The sequence below is a fragment of the Aptenodytes forsteri genome, unplaced genomic scaffold, assembly GCF_000699145.1.
Source record: "Aptenodytes forsteri isolate BGI_AS27 unplaced genomic scaffold, ASM69914v1 Scaffold299, whole genome shotgun sequence".
Classification (NCBI taxonomy): domain Eukaryota; kingdom Metazoa; phylum Chordata; class Aves; order Sphenisciformes; family Spheniscidae; genus Aptenodytes; species Aptenodytes forsteri.
In genome coordinates, this window is record NW_008794154.1 from 2,681,243 (window position 1) to 2,699,730 (window position 18,488).

The window sequence follows — 18,488 nt, forward strand, 5'->3', positions numbered from 1 at the left end:
GACACTGCAGGCCACCAGCACCCTGAGGGACAGAGCAGCCTGTCCTAGTCCACATGGGCATCACCAGGTTAGGTTAATTAACAGGGCTGCTAGAACAGAGCCCTAGAAAAGGCTCTATACATGTTTTTAGGAAGAAATTACATTTGCCATAGCGTATCACAGTACAAAAGCACGCACGAGGCAAGTACCACGCAGTACCCCGTTCCTCTGCAGCAGGGTGTCCTGTGCTGTGACACAGCAAGGGACAGCCATGCCCCGGCAGGGATGTCTCCTTACCCCAGGATGGTCTGCAGCCAGAAAGCACACCTGCCACAAAACAGCTTTTTCAACCCAAAATGGACAGTCCATTTATAATGTAGTTTTCTACATGTAAGCCCTAAAAAATAAGTCACACCCATATTCAAACATAATATTTTTATTTGTGGATAAAAATTAAGGCTCACAGTACTTTATCATTTCACAAGCAGAAAAATGTTAAAAATTGAGAATGATGGGGAATGCCCCCAATACAAATTCCTCTAATTGCTGACATGTTTTACTGAAGACTCGAGGTGAACAATTGAACAGGGCAGCTACAGTTATTAGTTCGTAAACTAGGTGCTAGATATATATATATTTTTTTTTAAAAGAAATGTGAACAGAGTATTATGTTTCTCTCCACTTCTGGCTGTCCGATACACATGGATTCCATAAAAACACTCAAGAACCGCTGGGATAACACCAACTTTCCTAAGAACAACCCACCATGTCTACAATGCATGGCACAGGTGTCAAACAGGGGGAAGAGAGCTAGAGATCACAAATTTCATTTTGATAAGACATTTTGATTATAGTGCAATAGTTTATGCCTAAAATTTTCAATATTCAACTTTCTGGCTTAAAAAAACCCAAACCCAAAGTATCTTCCTAATGAGCACAGGAATTGCTGTCAAGCTCCATTTCATTAGAGACATGAAAGCAACCCACGTGATTAAAAGATGGTGAAAGTGTATGTCAAACTTCAGTATACACATAGAATACAGGTATACATCATACCTATAGTTTAGATGCAACTCAAAGAAGGACTTCCCAGTGTGCAACATGCAATGAATAAAAGATTTATGTCCAAGTATGCTGCAAGTTTGTGGTCCAGAGGTACAACAGTTACGGTAACCCCCAACCCAATGGGCATCACCATCACCACGCAAGTTTTCTTGTGAGTTACATCGTAACTATGGCACTATATACTGCAGATTTATTTACACGGAGACCAAGTAAGCGTCTCAGTCAAAACTGAGAAAGGTTTGGGTTTAAGAGGTGCTCTATATTCTTTGCATTACTTTTTAGTAGTTCCTATATTCTCTGCATTCATTACTTTTTAATAATTCCTATAGTCTTTGCGTTACTTTTTAGTAATCCCTTCTGCTTTGCCTATTTGCTGTCAAGGTAACACAAACTGGCAGCGGCAGCAGCAAGAGCAAGCCTACTTACAATAAGCAACAACTGCTATAGCATTAAAAGGCTGAAGGATTTCTGTATCACACCAAAAAGATTCATTTCTTGTCATTGCACCTTTTACGTCCGAGATACCAACACAGTAATGAAAACAACTATCCTCAACTTTTTCTGACAAAAAGTTAAAATGTACTCTAAAGTCATAATTTCATTGGGGAGCTTTCTTTTGAGATAAGCTACAAAGAAAATTTGTTTTCAACAGAACCCATCCTATAATAGATTCTGCCACAGCAAACACTGATTTGCAGTGGTTTTGACCAACAGCTCTTACAGGTCACAGTCCAGTAATAGAACATTCGTATTGATAATACTTCACTTACATCACCAAAAGCTCATCCAAAGGGCTCAAAGAGGTTATGGTGGATGTGGGCGAGAATTACTACCCCCATTTTATAAAGGAGGCAACTGAGACATCGATTAAGACCAATTTGCCCAGGCTACAGAACCTGCTAGGAGCAGGGCCGCGAGGGGGAGGCAGTTGTCTTGGCCACTGGTCTGCTGCTCTCCTGCACGCCTGTGTCCCCAAAGGGTTTCGAAAAGCAGAGGGCTGTAACACGCCATCTCCTTCCCCAAGCAAAAAACCACCGCTCAGTGACACAGGCAAAAGAATAAATTTACACATTAGCCATTTCCTATAAGCAGAAATTAAACTAAATTTCCATAATGCGTAGGCAGCAAATGTAAGAACAACAGGAAAATGTGTGCAATCAAAAGAATATAGAACAAACACTTTCAACCATTATTCCAGTTCACAAATCTATGCAAGTGGAAATATAAGTAGCTACAGCCATGAAATACTCCATGTTACTGAACAGTTTAAAACAAGTATTTCACCCCCATAATACTATGGTAATCTTGCAGCTGAATGAAATGCAACTTCTTAAATTAAAAAAAAAAAGGGTAAGAGGGATAAGCCTGGATACACGGTTACGGTTCCACCGGTGGAAGTACCCGGCAGGCACCCAGCAAGCTGCTCAGGTCAGAATTTAACTGTTACTTCCACAGACAGCAATCACAGCACATGCTCAAAGTTCTCAGGTGGATGGAAATAGCTTTGCCTCAATACATCAGAAAAGCACAGGTGTCCAATGTAACCATCTCCCAAATTATTGCTTACTTAACTACATAAACAGTAGAATACAAATGACGGAAGGGATCTATATGGATTGGATAAGTCAACTCCAATACCATGACTCCACACTAACAACTATAATGATCTTAAAGATCAAGCTAAGTACAATACATACAAAAAAAAAATCCTGTAAAAGCAAATGTGTAGAAAATAAACTGTCATCAAGTATAACAAAAGCACATCAGCAGCAGGCTGCGAAGGGACTGTTGCGTGAGCATCTGAGGACAGAAACAGGATTTGCAGATCCAGTAGCTCTGGTGCAACAGCTTTCCAAACTTCACTCCCATTTTTATGCTTCTATCGGAGTCCCCAGAAGCACACAAAGATACTTCACTGTCTGGAATTTGACATATGCATACATGCAGTAAGTGTATACTAAAGATTAGCCTGCATATACACGTCTGTTACCAAAACGCACACCTACTGAGCGATGCAAGAGGGAGTGAGTACAGAAAGACAGACAGGTCATTTAATAATATTTTAGCATTACTCTCTTGGAGCTCAACATTATTGCCATGGGCTAACACATCAAACGATATATAACAAGCTTAACAGTATACAACAGATACACAGTAATTCCACAACTCAACAGTATCAACTACTCCATTTGGCAAAATATTTATTTATAATAAATCCGTTCAAAAGCAGTTGGTCACAAAGAATTCATTTTACATTTTTAGGCTGTAACAATGCTTTTGGTAGAAGTAAATAAACTGTCTCTTTTTACACAGTGTACAAAAACAAAGAGACATTGAAATGACAGTTAACAACAGAACACATGAAAACAGGAAGAATCGGTAAGACAAAGGCAAAAGCAATAGGAATCTGTCTGCGCACCGGCAATGCTGCCATGATTATTTACCCGTACAAATCCTCAGCCCCACTTAGTTATTATCCCCAGCATAGCTCTTAACTGCAGATTTATGCTCCAGGAGAGGAATCTGATGCGATGTAGCAGCTCCAGTCACTCTTTCACAGTACTGCATGTCAACACTGGGAATGGTTTCTGATATGATTTAGACTGCACACAGTACTTTAATAGAAAAAAGTTAATTACTCCCACTCCGTAGTTCCTGGTGGCTTTGATGTCAAGTCATACATCACCCGAGAAATGCCAGGAATCTTCTTAATCTCTGCCACCATTTTTAACACAACCTATTGCAGAGAAAAAAAAATATCAGAAGAAATCATGTAAAACAGACCTGATGAAAACTATCTTGAGAAAAGCTTAAAAAAGGAAGACTTTGTTCACACTAATTCTGTTATACACAAGAGAGAAAGAGCCTATAGCTATAAGTATATTACCACCAATTAAGAAATAAAATCAACTTAAAGAAAACCTCTAGCTTCATGATATCTGCAGTTACATTTGGAACTTGCTGATTTTTGTCACTGATACTAAACCAGGGTGTCGATTGCAATACACTTCCCTCAAGGCAGCAGCTCTTCAGCTTCAAAACTATTTCTTGAGAGTTCAGCAGGAACATACACTGTTGTGTTATTATCAATCATTTTCAGACTTTTCTCAGACCATCATCTCCAGCTGAACCATCAAACACGAAGCAACAGCCTGAGTGAAACCCCTTTCAAAACAAAAAAGGGAGCTCTAAAGGTAAAAAAAACAAAACAGAAAGTGGCATCCAAAGGGAAGAGTTTCCATGGAGAGTTATTCTCCAGAGTTCACAATCAATTCATGTTAACAAAAGTATTCTAGATGAGAATCTGCTGATCCTTAGAAATTCAGCTTCCTTAAAAATCCCACAGTTCGTAGCAATGCCACTTACATAACATGCTGTTTTACAGTGCAAGCATAAATTAAACAATGCATTGCTCTCCATGGAAAAACACAGAAAATTTTTAATCAAATATGATTATTTTCCCCATAAACACAGGTATTTTTCACAACCTCTACTATTTTGTTACCACATTATTACCTAGCCTTAAAGTGGGTTTGAAGAAGGCGGGGGGGGGATTTGGTTGTGGGTTTTGTGGTGTTTGGTTGTTTTGTGCTTGTTTGTTTGGTTTTTTTTAAACACAAACTTCAAGGTCAAATGAATCCTCATTTTATGTAATGGAATAGTTTACATGGTAACTTAATCTTGAATCATTTCTTTTTAAATGGATAGGCTGCCTTAAAATAGAAGACTTCAGTTACATACAATTACTAAACAATGCCTATATGCTTTTAAAGTATGTTTAAAAAAAAAAGTCAGTCCTGTTCTTCGTCTACACTACATTCCCAGAGACACAAAGTACTTGAAACTGGACATGGATAAAATTTCCCAGAAAAATATGCCTGAACTTGACTCCTAAATCCTTTTAGTGACCTAAATAGAAAACAGCACACTGAGATGTTAAACAGCAGGTTCCAGTAAAATCAGAAGTGGCAATCAAGGGCAATTCTGTAAGCCAGGTCATTTCCAATCACTAATGCAAAAAATTAATTTCAAAATCCCAGGAATGGTTGGGGTATTCTTTTTTTTAATTAATGGTATTTTTGGCTCAACTCTGCCGGAAAGCCTTTAAGTTTGTCATACCCATCTGCCAGCTTCTCATTTTGATACATTTTTTTCCCCAAAACACCACCATATTCTTCCTAATGAATACTGTGAAAGAGACAAAAAATTGCAACAAAATCAAAGTCAAGGCAAGCAATCAAGAGAGAGGGAAGAAAGTCAAAATGAGTCATCTACAGTACTAGCTCATGTTGAAAAGAAACTTGAAAACACGTATTACCTCTTCTGGAACCTCATTACCAGGAGTTGCTGCAATACCAGTCATAAAATCACTTGTAATAAAAGTTCGAATAACCACAGATCTTTGACAGGAAGGTTGTTTCTGTAGGGGGTCCCGATCAAAATGCAATGGTGTGAGTATTATTGGCATCTGGCTAATTTTTCCGGCATAACCTTCAGAAAAATAGCAGTACAAACTGCTTTAATTTGGTTTAAAGACACAAATGTGAAAAGTTTTACAGAATTTCCCACACATACTTCAAACTATATACTAGGAACTACATTTACATCTTCTGGGATCTTTTTGCTACTGCTACCACACCACAGAAGATCACGCTCATTATACAATTATGTAATTAGTGGTGCATACACTAAAACTACTCAAATTGCCACTTGAAATAATCTTCAGCATTTGCAGGCATGCAGAACAAAACCAGATAGTCTCTGTTATCCCTGTAATTTGCTGTGAATGCAATTTAAAATCTACTTTCCTTCCCACATAACAACCATGGGGTTTTATCTATCCCCGTATCAAGCCCAGTGAAGAGCCATTCACAAGTATCTCTGTGTCTTTGACATACTTAAAAGAAAGCTCTTAAGTATCCCTGTTGCTGGTGGTTGATAGGTAACTCCAGACAATCATCTCTCCCTTTTTTTTTTTTTTAAATATCTCCTTCTGAAAGCCAATACACAGACCCCCTAATTTCACTGTTTAAATGATCTAAAAGTTTGAGATTCAGGTGCGTGGCAGCCTGCAGAGCCAATCTAACACTACACAGGCTCTCACTCTCTGCTTCAACCGGCTTGAGCTCTTGGTACAAGAAGCCTTTTTCACTAAATAACTCAAGTCTTATTTTTGGGAGCAATTCATTCACACAAAGCCAACTGTCACCAAAAGTTAGCGAGACACATCTACAGTTTTACAAACACAATTGACAGTGTTATCCTCAGCCTTTTGAGGCTATTTTTGTACAAATTATGGTAAGACAGCCTTGCAAACAGAGTATGTATTTTCAAAGAGATATCCTTTGTAACTTGGAATTTATACAAAATATAGGCAAGTCTGATGAACTGCTTCCCACACATATCGCATCTTCAAATGTAATTAAGTAAAAAAAATGCAAACAAAACTGAACCTCAGAACTACTATATTCCCAGACTCTGCCTGTGTACCATATCACAGGGTATGGAATGCTCCCTGGATGTGAAGGGTTTGAAGTATTACTGTCTGCTAGGCTGAAGTAGTTGCGTTTACAAATATGGCTTTCACTTTAAGTTAAGAAATATGAAGCCACCACAGGTAGTGAGCATCATCACCATTAGAAACTTAGTATTTGGGCTCCCTTCTTTCCACAAACCCCCCCCATGATTTAGAACCTATGTCAAGTTTCTTTATACAGTTTATTTACTTCAGGTGAATACTGGTGACTGAGATCAAAGATAAGTAATTCGGTTGACTTTTCAGCTGGCTAACAGTACTTTTTGCAGAATTTTGCACTGCAGTGAAGCACCACACCTCAGAGCTTCATGACATGTCAGAGGCAAGCCTCAGTGCCCCAAAATCCCCTAAAATTAATTCTGCTAACAGAAAGGCTAGTAATTCCTGTCCTTTAGCTATCAGCTTCTACAACTTTCAGAAAAGTCTGAAAAGTCTGACTCTTGCCTGTCATCCCATTAATTTATCTCTTCTTTGGAGATAATCAAGAAACTTGTAGATTTTGACAGTACCACTATAACTATACCCAGTTAGGTTTGCAGGGATCTTGAAACAAAAGTCTAATCCATGGGATAAGGCGAAGTACCTACCAGACTCCCTGAGAATATTGTGAGCCTCAAAATCAGCTTGACGTAAAGTGCTGAGGACTCCTGTTGTCAGGAAAGTGGGGGTGACATCTGTAGGAGGTTCTTTGACTGGTGGACCAAACACGTACACAACCCTGGAAAACAAACAGGATGATAGAAAAACATTTTGTATACATGGAATAAAACAGATTGCCTAAAGACTGCATCTTTAGTATTGCAGTGAGAACATAAAACTAGGGAAAAAAGCATAATATTTGATTTTGCTCCTTAGCTACTAACTAGAGTTTAATATAACTTCATGCATATATTCTATAAACATGACATGCATGCTAGCTTTGGAAGTCAAACATACTAATTTATTTTGGTTTGCTAGAGACTAGCAATAGCCCCAATATTACTTATTCAAGAGAATAATCCTTTGAAAAAAACAGAAATACTAACTCAGTGATATCACAAAGGATGTTTTTTTTTCAATTTTACTTCGATGTCAGTAAAAGTTAAGATTATTCTAAGAAAGCTACTTAATAAATGCTTACAATTTCTATCTTCTCTCCTAATAGGAAACCACCAAAAATACCATTAAAAAAGAAACCTTATTGTTAAATGAATAGCTGTGTTTTCAGCACAGGGCACTAACACTGCAATTTATAAATCTACATTAATTACATCAGTAATGAAATATATTTCAAACCAGTCACATCAGCTTTATCTTTTTAATCTCATTCATTGTGTTTTGTATGTTGCAGAACAAAGAGCAAAGTATAATATTGTCTGACAGGCCACATACAAGGATTCACTATGACATATTCACACAAGTTATTTGAGTTTGTAGATACAAACCAAGAATACTTGTCTAAAATCCAAAGCAGAAAAATATGCAAGCTTTACGTTCTCTATTTTTGTTTGTAATTTAAAGTCTGCAAGCACAGCTGGGCAGAATACCAACTATTTCAGTGCACTCCTCAAACTGCCAGCTTCAATGTCCCTAAGCATCAATGAAAGATTCTGAAAACATACCCTGATACAGCAGAACTCCCAGAGATGTGGTATATTCAGGAGGGTAATATTAAATCCAAAAGAGCTTAAAGATGACAGCAATGCTGTAAATCCAGCACATACTTCGAAATTGCACACGCAATCCTGATTTTATACCTTCTTTTGTTCCCTCTGCATTTAGTTTAAAGAAGTATCTTGCAATTCCAGATCTCGCCTTTAAGAATAATACCTCTTTCAGTAGGCGTCACTTATGTGACAAAATTAAGTTTTGCTATAAGCAATTATAAGCAGTTTCATCAGAAAGTCTACAGCCAGGCAAGGAGGATATGCATTCTCCAGAACTGATTTAATACCTAAGCAACTTCAGGTGTTAGAAAAGTTATGGCATCAAGTAGCTAGAAAATGCATATTCACAACAGAGCTCAATTAAGATTAAACTGCCCAGCTTTGGAGCTTTTCTATGTGCCATTAGAACTGACAGTCCCACATAAATTCCCTTTCTGACACAAAGCACAAAAACAATGCATGACATCACAACTCATCAACAGGCTTGGAATCTTTCAAAAAAGATTTTGCATAAGTTACATTGGATGTTGTCTAATCAAGTGCTTAAAAAAATTAGGAGATAAGCTATCAATTTCTTTTTCAAGCTAGTAATTCCAGAAATAAACCTATGTTTTGATTTATTGTGTATTTATAATCTCTGTATGATATTCCTGTCCAACATGTAAAAAAATTCTACCATAGATTAAACAGGAGAATGCTTGTGCATGCTAAACTTCCATACATTAAGTAGATCATTAGAAATAAAAATAATTCAAAACACTTACCTGTTTATGTTGTGGCACATGCGTGGTATGAGCCTGGCAAGAAACATAAGAGACTCCCAGTGTGGAGCATCTTTACTAGAGATCCCACAAACATAGCTATATGAACGACAGTCACCCTATAAATTTAAAAAAAAAAAAAATTGAACACAAAGTTTGCTGCCAAAATAGTTCACAATACTTTCCCATTCATCCCATGGGTTACACGACCATACTTTGTGTCAACATTTAGCAGACACTCAGCTGGTGAAATCAGTATGCTGAGATACACCAAGTGAATGAGAAAATACGGAACAACAGACCTCTTGTGAGCTAACAAGAGCGTATAAAAGGAAAATTTTCAGAATGGAAAGATTCATATAAGGTGTCTTGAGCATAGGGTTTGATTGTGTATTGCTATTTTGATGGCACCATCTGAAGAAAGCCTATGATGAAGCGTAGAAATCTGCTGATGATATGCTATTTAAAATAGTAAGAAAAGCTGACTGCACGGAGTTACAGAAGAGACACACAAGATTAAGCAGCTGACAATGAAAGATGTAATTCAATACTGATAAAGCAAAGAAAGGTACTTTACAGCTATGACTACTCAGTAAAGAAATCTTCCAAGTTACTGCACGCAATTCCATGAGAATTGCAGCTCAGCGTTTGGTGACAGAAACACAAACCAAATACAAAGGACAGCCCACAAAAATTCTGGTGGCATTAGCAAAGGAGTGAAAGGAAAGAAAACACTGTGTCACTGCAGAGATTAAAGTGTTCCCATATCCTGACAAGAATAAGGATGTAGTATAATTCAAAAAAGTACAGGAAAGGGCAACAAGCATGTTCAAATGTAGGAAGCAGGGTTTTTTTGACCTAGGACTCCTCAGCCTTAAAGGGGGCAACAGGATTACAGCAGAAGTCTACAAGATTATGAAGTCACAAAGAAATTGCCTATAAGTGACCAGCATTATTCAGCCTTAATGATATCTGCAAATACAATACCTGGCATTTACTCAAGTGTCTATTCAGATGTTTTGACACCTTTGCACTATACCAGCACTGACAAATGACAATAACATAGGTATCACAGTCACCTGAAGTTTATGTTCTTGAGTCAAGCCCCTAATCTTAAAGCAGCCATTATTATCATAGAATCATGGAATAGTCTGGGTTGGAAGGGACCTTTAAAGGTCATCTAGTTCAACCCCTCTGCAATGAGCAGGGACATTATGCTTCACTGCAGCCTGCCACACTGCTAGGAAGCAGCTTTCAGAACATCCCTGGAATGAATCCATTTACCTGCACTCCCACAGTTTTGATTGGTAACAAGAAGGCATTCAGTGAATGTAGGCTTGTAATCTGCATCAGTTTCTCCTGATCTTCTTCAGTTGTACACGCTTTGACCCTTTGCAGCAAAGTATGTGGCTGTGCGATGATGCAGAAAAATAATTTTTAATTAAATAAAGCCCCCAAGCACGCAAACAGAACTTATAAATAATAATTTTATTTGCATTGTAAGTAGCTGATTGCTTAAATTTAGTCCACATTTACCCCTTGGAACTATTTAAAAAATATCTTTCATTTAACAACTAAATTTTAGCAAAAGCAGTTTTATTTGATTGGACTGCATGTAGTTTAATCTGAAGCTCTCCAAGGCCATAGGTGAAGCTCTTTTCCTATGCTCATTCTCACTTTCACAAAGCTATACTTTCCATTTTTGTTGTTTATTTCAGACACAGAACAAAGCAATATCCTGTTACACTACACTGCAATTCAACAAGTTTTCAAGGAAATACTCCCCCCTTCAGTGTTTTGGAAGTCGTTTCAAACTTAAGACTTCGACTTAGAGCAGGCCTCTGCTAATGACTTTCCAGCCCCCTGCACTTTAGTTCAAGTGAGCTTACAGTAATCATGAAGGTCATAACAGTTAAGAGATTGAGAACTTAAACATCATCGATTAAAAACTTCAGGTTTCTGTTCAGGACATTTGGCAAGCACTAGTTCCTCGCTCCTGCACTTTCCTTTAGACAATGAGTGATAGGGCATGCAAATCTAGAAAGCTACAATTATTTCAGGGAAGGAAAAATCCCCAGAAATCCTCATCTGCACAAAGTTTGACTAAAACAAAATTTATTTACTATTTGAAAGATATATAAACTTCCATTTTCCAGAAATTGCGTAACACTTGCACCAGTCATGGTACAAAAAAATTCTACTGTACTATACTGAATGGCTTCAAGTGAGTTGTACTGGAATGCATTACTCCTTGAAGAGCAGAAGTAAGTAGTTTTAAACTTCTAGCAGCTTAAACCTCATTGCAGGCCACTATGGAATGATCATACTGCTTTTATGAATATTAGAATTTAGCAATTTTGTTACCTTCTTAACACTTGCAGAAAAATCTGCAACTATTTTCAAAATGTTGTTTGTTTCAGGAAAGTCTTTGCACACATAAGGCTCTTCAGCACATATCACTCTTATTGCTAGACCAGGACCTGCAATGCAAAGTTGAAAAAAACATCATACTAAATAACAGGAAAGCCAACTTTCATCTAAAAACGTGACAGCATCTGGAACAGCAGTCAATCATTGAGTACAGTATGCTTTGCCATTGTACCTATACTTCAATTGTCTTAACACCCTACAAGACAAAAAAATACACAAGCAGTTTATTCCGGAACAATAACACAATATTTCTGTTCGGTATATTTAAGCATTATTTACCTACACCTTAAATTGAATGGTTGTTTAAAGCAGCAGTTAGTGGTGATGAAGTGTGGCAGATGGCAAGCCAAAGCGAACAGGAACCTCCTCCTTCCCTTTGCTAGGCAACTGGGATGAAAGAGTTGGTTATAACATACAGTTGAGTCTCCATTGTTTTTAAAGACTCCTGAAGGCTATTTGACCTTTTAGCTACTTAATACAAAAGCACATGTAATTTGCTGGAAACGTTTGAAGAAAGACAGCTTCTTGCATTTCACATGATGCTGGTACATTAGCACAACAGCCTCTGCCAGTGACTACTACACACCCTGCAGGACAATCGCAAAACACCTGGACAGAAAAGCATAACCCCCTTAAAAGCACATGGGCTTTGCTATATTATATACTTTGATGTTTTCTGGTGGAGAACTGTTGTTATTTTCCATGCAATCATTTCCAAAACAGCAAATGCCCCTTAGAAAGGCAGGCAGATACAGGCCATTATTTCAAGTAAGATACATTTGACAGCTCAGGCAGCATTCAGCTGCACTTCACTGATAATTCTTGCTTTGGCTTATACAAATAAAAAGAAACAAATACAGCTAAAAGCAAACTCAATTATAAAACTTTTCCTTTAATCACTATACATAATAAAGCTGCTCTCAAATGTTCTTTTCCTGAAAAAAGATCCTCCTTAAGTAAAAACTAATAAATCCATCAATTTTTTTCCTGTTTAGAGGTAAGTTTTATGCTCCAACATAAATTTATTCTACAGGTTAAGTATATTCTAAACAATACTGATGTGATCCATAGCCCTTCACTAAGTAGCACAGACCAACTCTCATACCTGGGAAGGGATGCCTCGAAACCAGCTCTTCAGGAAGACCAAGTTCTCTCCCTAGCACTCGCACTTCATCTTTGTGAAAGTCTTTCAGCGGTTCTATTACTTTACCCTTAAAAAACAGAGAGCACAATTTACACTTCAGCTTACATATTCAAACAAAAAGCCTCAAATGTTTAGGTTATGGCAGTCAAACTGGCCAGCTTTTCACAGCATCAGCTGCCAACACTTGCATAAACACTGGAAAGAAAAGTACATGTGAATGTAGGCTTTGTGAAAACAGTTGCAGGACAGACACTAAGACAAGGAAGTTTAAGTTTGTGCCAGAAGTATCAATGATTCAATCAGTGTAGATATAGCTGTAGGTCAAGCCTGCTCTGACTGTCTGCAGAAATTCAGACCTTTCTCCTCTTGCCTAGCTGTTCAAATCAATCTAAAAGCCTTGAAAAATACTTTGTACAGTATTAGAAGTGTGGGTCAGTAATGGTTACTTCCTCTCCTATGGTTGAGCACTTACTAATAACTGAGCACTTTCCAACAGGGTTATTACGTGACGTATTATAAGAAAGAATCAACACGAGACAATTAGAGAACTTACCATTCTAATGTCAGAAAAGGCAAAACAGGGCAGTCTCCTACATTTGCTTCATATGCTAATAGTTAAGAGCTCTGCACAAGAAAGGTATTCAAAAAGCTTTTCTGGACTTTGGACTAAACAGACCAATTGGGAGTGCAATCAAAGGGACAGGACTTGGGCTGCTTATCTTCAGAAAGTTCAACCTCCTGTGTTCATATCATCTTCAACCCTCTGGTTGTTATCCATAGATGTCCATGTTGTGCCATTTCAGAAAGATTTGTGGGTTCTTAAATTGACAACTGGCAAACAGATTGTGTGCCACCAGCATACTGCTGGCAGATAGCTGATCAGGTTACTAGTAACGTCATGCAGAAGCTGCATAAGAACAGAAAGAACTCATCCCTGTAGGTACCTGAAGGAGCTATCCCTAGATTTCAACCCATTTAAATGTATTATTCTCATGCTCTCTCAATAGAGAGGAGAACACTATGCTTGCAGTGCTGAATGTTACTAGAGATTTTAGAGAAGGAGAATTTTGGCCCTCTCTCTCAACAGGAGCTGATCTTTTCACTAAAGCACTGTCACCGCTCTTGCCAGAATCCATAATGTGCCAGATCTGTACTATCAGTACCTAAAGGCTACCCATTGACTAGTGTCCAGAACAAGATACAACAGAAGGAATAAGTGACCCATTACATCATGAATTCCAACTGAACCAGAATAACGTTATCTGAGAAGTCTTAAACTACTCTCCCGTTAAAGGCATTTGGTATTGCTCTGCTTCCTTACTAGAATGCAGGTTTGTTTTGAGGGTTAAAAAGTAAAAGAGTGAGGAAACAGCTTTCAGTTGAGAACACTATTGTTCACACTGAATGAATCCACGTTCAATCTGTTGACATCTTCCTCAGTATCCAATGCCAGACAATACTTAAACAATTTTGACTAATTTGGGAATGTAGCAACTAGAAAGAAATGTTACAAATTGCAACATATTACAATAGAATCTAAAGGGCCTCATCAGAATAGGGTCCCATCAACATGGGACAGTTATACCAGCAAAACATAGAAGTTGTTAATTTTTGATACTCAGCTTTACATCTGTGAGAACCAGAAGGATACACCAGTACCCTCATTTTCATTTACCTCTTCTCTTAATTTTCGAATCAGCTCTGTATCATTATGATGAGTTTTGATGACTTCAGCTTTGCCACTTGCAACAAGGGAAGCACTTTCAATGAGATCAGGTCTGAGGGTACCCTGAGCAAGAAAAACCTCTTCAGGTTTCAGATTCATTTCTCCAATAACTTCATTAGCAATCTGTAAGATGGAGAGAAAAAAGAAAAGTGTTCCGATATACTTTTTGGTTGTCAAAGGTCTAAAAGGAAGATAATGGATTGCCCAACAACTGCTACTGAGCTGCAAAAGCACAAACAGGAAGACTAATTATGACACTAGCCCACTACTGAAATAGTCCTTACAACCCCATATTTTGTTGAACAGAAAATGGAAAAATATCTTCAGACTACAAGGACATCGCTGCCTGTTAAATGTTATATTCTCCCTGCATCACCAACACCAATTCCTGACAGATGGAAAATGGCTCATCTTCAGCAAAGCAACAGAAGAATGCCCCAATTCACATTACCCATCAATTTGGTGAAAAAACACTACATGGAAGTTTATGCAACAGAAATGAATGGCCAACCAATATAGTATATCTAAGTATGATGGTGGATCTAGTACAATGCTTGTGAACCATGTTGTGACCATTGATTGACTGCCAAAAGTTTTAGGCTTAGGGTAACGTACCAATGGCTTCTTAGGTCATCCACAACTTAGTAAGACTACTGATGCCACTGAGTGCACAGTGCTTTAGAAGGAAACAGTCTGATGTAGAAGATGTATCTAGAAATCATCATTTAAAAAAAAAAACAAAACAACCAACAAATAATTATAAACATTACCTTAACAAAGGTGTCACCAATAATTTTTCTTTTTTCTTCAGGACTTGTAGTCATATTTAAGGTCTTGCTAATTCTTTTACGTGGAGTTCTGTCCTCATCCGAGATGGGCAGAGTTGTTGTACCATTATAGAATGAATGAGCTGCATTCACCACTGCATGAAATTACAGGAATTTTTTGGCAAAGCCAGTAAAGATTTTTATGCAAGGTTCAAAAAAAAAAGTTTCACTCTATTGCTTTAAAAAAGAAAATAAAAATCATTCCAGTCCTTTGACTATTAACTGCATTAAATAGGGCTGTTCAATACCTCAAGAATTAATTCTAACAGAAGAATTTTATCTCTCTTATTAACTTACTCTAGAGGGCAATTTTTTTTCATATTGTGAGGCTAGGCAACGGTGTGAAAGTTCAGTTCTTGCTTCCCCTCTTAGATTATAATTTGCTCGCTTTATTTAAATAGTTTACAGGACAGTATTTCCCCAAGGCCTTTCTGCAACCAAAATTAAATGATGCACTATTTACTCATGGTACATTATGCCTCTTAATTTAGAGGCTCTCAATGCAGACATCAGCTAGGAGGCTCTTTGGCATCTTTTACCAGCACTGAACTCCATGACCTACAGAAGGAGCATTTGCAGCAAAGGGATTCCCTCAATTTGTTACTCTGGCAGCGTGCCAGAGCCCAGGTTTATTGGTCTAGAGAGTACATGAATAAGACAGATTTTCCACTAAAAAAAGTAAAAATAATAATAAAAAAAAAAGATATGTGTAGAACAAAGCTTAGACTTCGCTGCATCAGGATATTGCAGCCCAATCTGCAAGATGCTAACATGCAAGCTCCCTGCACTGTTTCACACTGTCAGACTAGTGGAAAGCATTGCTCACCTGGTGTCACGCTTCCTGACCAAAACACAACAGAATCACTTGACAACAGTACTTACGCACAGCCCCAGGAATAGGCAGCTATTACTCATGAAATAAATCAGCTGGGCAGTATAAAGCAGCTCTCACTGTTTGCACAACTCAAACATATTCCTCGTGCTTCAGGTACCAAAAAAAAACTCTAAAACCTTCTCATCAGCCATGACAAGGTACCTTCCGCTCTCTTGGAATGTATTGCTTCTCAACAAAGCTACTCCAAAAACAACTAAAATGCACCTATTTAGAAGCCAGGAGAGCAAAAAACAAATGCCTTGAAAACGAAATTTTGGCTATAATACCATTCAATCACCCAAATGAGCTCTCAGTTTAAAAAGAAAGAGAACCAGGACAAGAAATAAAGCCCCAGTGGAGGACTGTTAACCAAGCTACTGAAGAAAACTGCAACTAAATGAGTTTTGCAGCAGCTGAAAAGGATTACTCAACCATCAGCAGAAAAGTGAATGAGCACCAGTGACTGCGGCACATACCACTGCTTTGCTGTGCCCCAACAGCAGACAGCAGATCTCAACAACTGAGGAGATGGGTCAGTTCATTGTATGCTCCAATCAAATAAGCAAGGCTTAATATTTTAGGTTTGAAATTTTGTGAATAGGCCTAGGTTGTCCCAAATTAGCAACCGTGCTTTGGTAACTAAAGTCTGAGAACTGCGAAGATCAATTCAAATCAATGAAACAAAACACTAAACGTACATTTTAGGAGACTGGCCATATCATCAGTGGTATCAGGCATATTTAACAAAATTATGGTACCTTTAACTTGAATCCCAAGTTTTTTGAGTGCCTCCTCCACAGACTGACTCTCTCTTTTGCGCATAAATCCATTATCTATGTGTACAGCTATAACCTGATCTCGGTTTAAAGCTCGGTTCAGGAGAGCAGTACACACTGTTGAGTCCACACCACCACTGAGTAAAACCTAAGGATGAGGAAAAACAGGAAAAAAAACAAAATTTGGTCAGCTGTCTATGGGGAAAGTGTTAGCAAATAATTCAGATACAACTGAGGATCAGAACAGACTACTGACTTACAGTCAATGATGTGGAAGAAAACAAGAAGTCAAACAATGGATTGACCCAATTGTGCAAACTTTCTAAAACCTGTTTCATGTCTTACCCAAATCGTGACAATTCTGTGTTTTTCAAATTAACCTGAGTAACTGTGTCAGTGTTTCTATCAGGCTTTTGCAAATAATCTTTCAGCTTCAATTCAATCTACTTACCAGGACTTTTGATGAGCCCACTTTCTCTTTGATATCTTGAATGCACTGAAGTTCTCTGTTTTCCACTGTAAAGGTACCACTGCATCCCGCAATATCATAAAGAAAGTTCTTCAGGATCATTTTTCCATTCACTGTGAGGCTAACTTCAGGGTGGAACTGTGCTCCATACAGTTTTTTAGATTCATTTGCTATGCCTTCATTGGTGCAAAGAAGTGAGCATGACAAAAAAAAAATTGGAAGTGAAATGCATACCCAAGAAAGTCAAGCATACATTTTTTGAGTGATTTATTCTGCCACGTTTTTGCACAAATCACCAATCAAAACTAAAGATTCTGGTTAAGGTCAGAAACAAGGATACTGTTACATATCTGGAAGACACAATCCCTCAGAAACCAAGGAAAACAGACACCCTAGGAAAACCACAGTGAAAATTAATTTTTTCCTCACCACGATACCTCATACAACCCTGCAACCAAGCCACGTTGACACAGCTGCATACATGTTAATAGGGTTGTGCTGGTCAAGCTGTGCAAGCATCCCTACAGGGGTACGTTTGTGAGCACCGACGCTCTCTTTTTTAACAGTCTCTGGAGGGTTACTCTGAGTAGATCACAATACTGCACCTTGTACCAAGTAAGTGTTGCTCAGACTGGGATTAAAAAAAAATTGTAGGGAAACTGCCTAATTCCACTGACCTGTTAAGACTCCCAGGTACACTGTATCACTGTATTTTCTTTCGCTGCTGGAAGCCTGGCCACCACCTTACCAGCATTCGTTTGCTTCCTTAGGCACAAGGAGCCACAGGCTTTTGTAAGAGGCCATGGTCACTCGCAGAGACGATCAGCTCTGGTGCAGGCGCGTCCCGCAGTGGAGCGGCAGATCGCTGTGTACAGAGGGGTTTCCTGAGCCGGGGAACCCACAGGGGAGCGCAGAGACCCGCCAGGAGCCAGCAGCTCTCATGAGGGCAGCTGACAAGGCATGGGCAGGGACAGGAGTAATGGCAGCCACCCCTCATTCCCACTAAAGGCAGCCCCAGGGAGCGCTGTAGCCAGGACAGGCAAACAGGACGTGGCGCGACAGTTTGCGCAGCAGTTTGCATGACAGTTTGTGCGGTGAGGGCACCTCTTCGAAGGAGAGGCATTCCACGGGCCGAGTGGAGGATTCAGCGTACACAGGGCACAGGTCAAGGGCACCCATCCTACCCGACCCTCAAGGCAGAATGGTGGGCACTCGTCTGAGGGTAAAGGCCGCGGCTCCAGCTGGGGGGTCTGCA

At 38.7% G+C, this 18,488-nt stretch overlaps 1 protein-coding gene across 1 annotated transcript in view; it reads right to left on the reverse strand.

Moving 5' to 3' along the window:
* Nucleotides 1-3,230: 3,230 nt before the first annotated feature.
* GMPS (guanine monophosphate synthase) overlaps nucleotides 3,231-18,488 on the reverse strand; it is a 32,320-nt gene continuing 17,062 nt past the window's right edge. The window contains exons 6-16 of the mRNA XM_009279529.2: nucleotides 17,216-17,409; nucleotides 16,747-16,912; nucleotides 15,058-15,209; nucleotides 14,237-14,410; nucleotides 12,523-12,628; nucleotides 11,352-11,467; nucleotides 10,272-10,397; nucleotides 8,991-9,106; nucleotides 7,168-7,298; nucleotides 5,363-5,535; nucleotides 3,231-3,781 (exon numbers count right to left, since the gene is read on the reverse strand). Coding sequence (XP_009277804.1) covers nucleotides 3,680-3,781; nucleotides 5,363-5,535; nucleotides 7,168-7,298; nucleotides 8,991-9,106; nucleotides 10,272-10,397; nucleotides 11,352-11,467; nucleotides 12,523-12,628; nucleotides 14,237-14,410; nucleotides 15,058-15,209; nucleotides 16,747-16,912; nucleotides 17,216-17,409 — 1,556 coding nt within the window. The 3' untranslated portion in view covers nucleotides 3,231-3,679. The remainder of the gene's footprint in view (nucleotides 3,782-5,362; nucleotides 5,536-7,167; nucleotides 7,299-8,990; nucleotides 9,107-10,271; nucleotides 10,398-11,351; nucleotides 11,468-12,522; nucleotides 12,629-14,236; nucleotides 14,411-15,057; nucleotides 15,210-16,746; nucleotides 16,913-17,215; nucleotides 17,410-18,488) is intronic.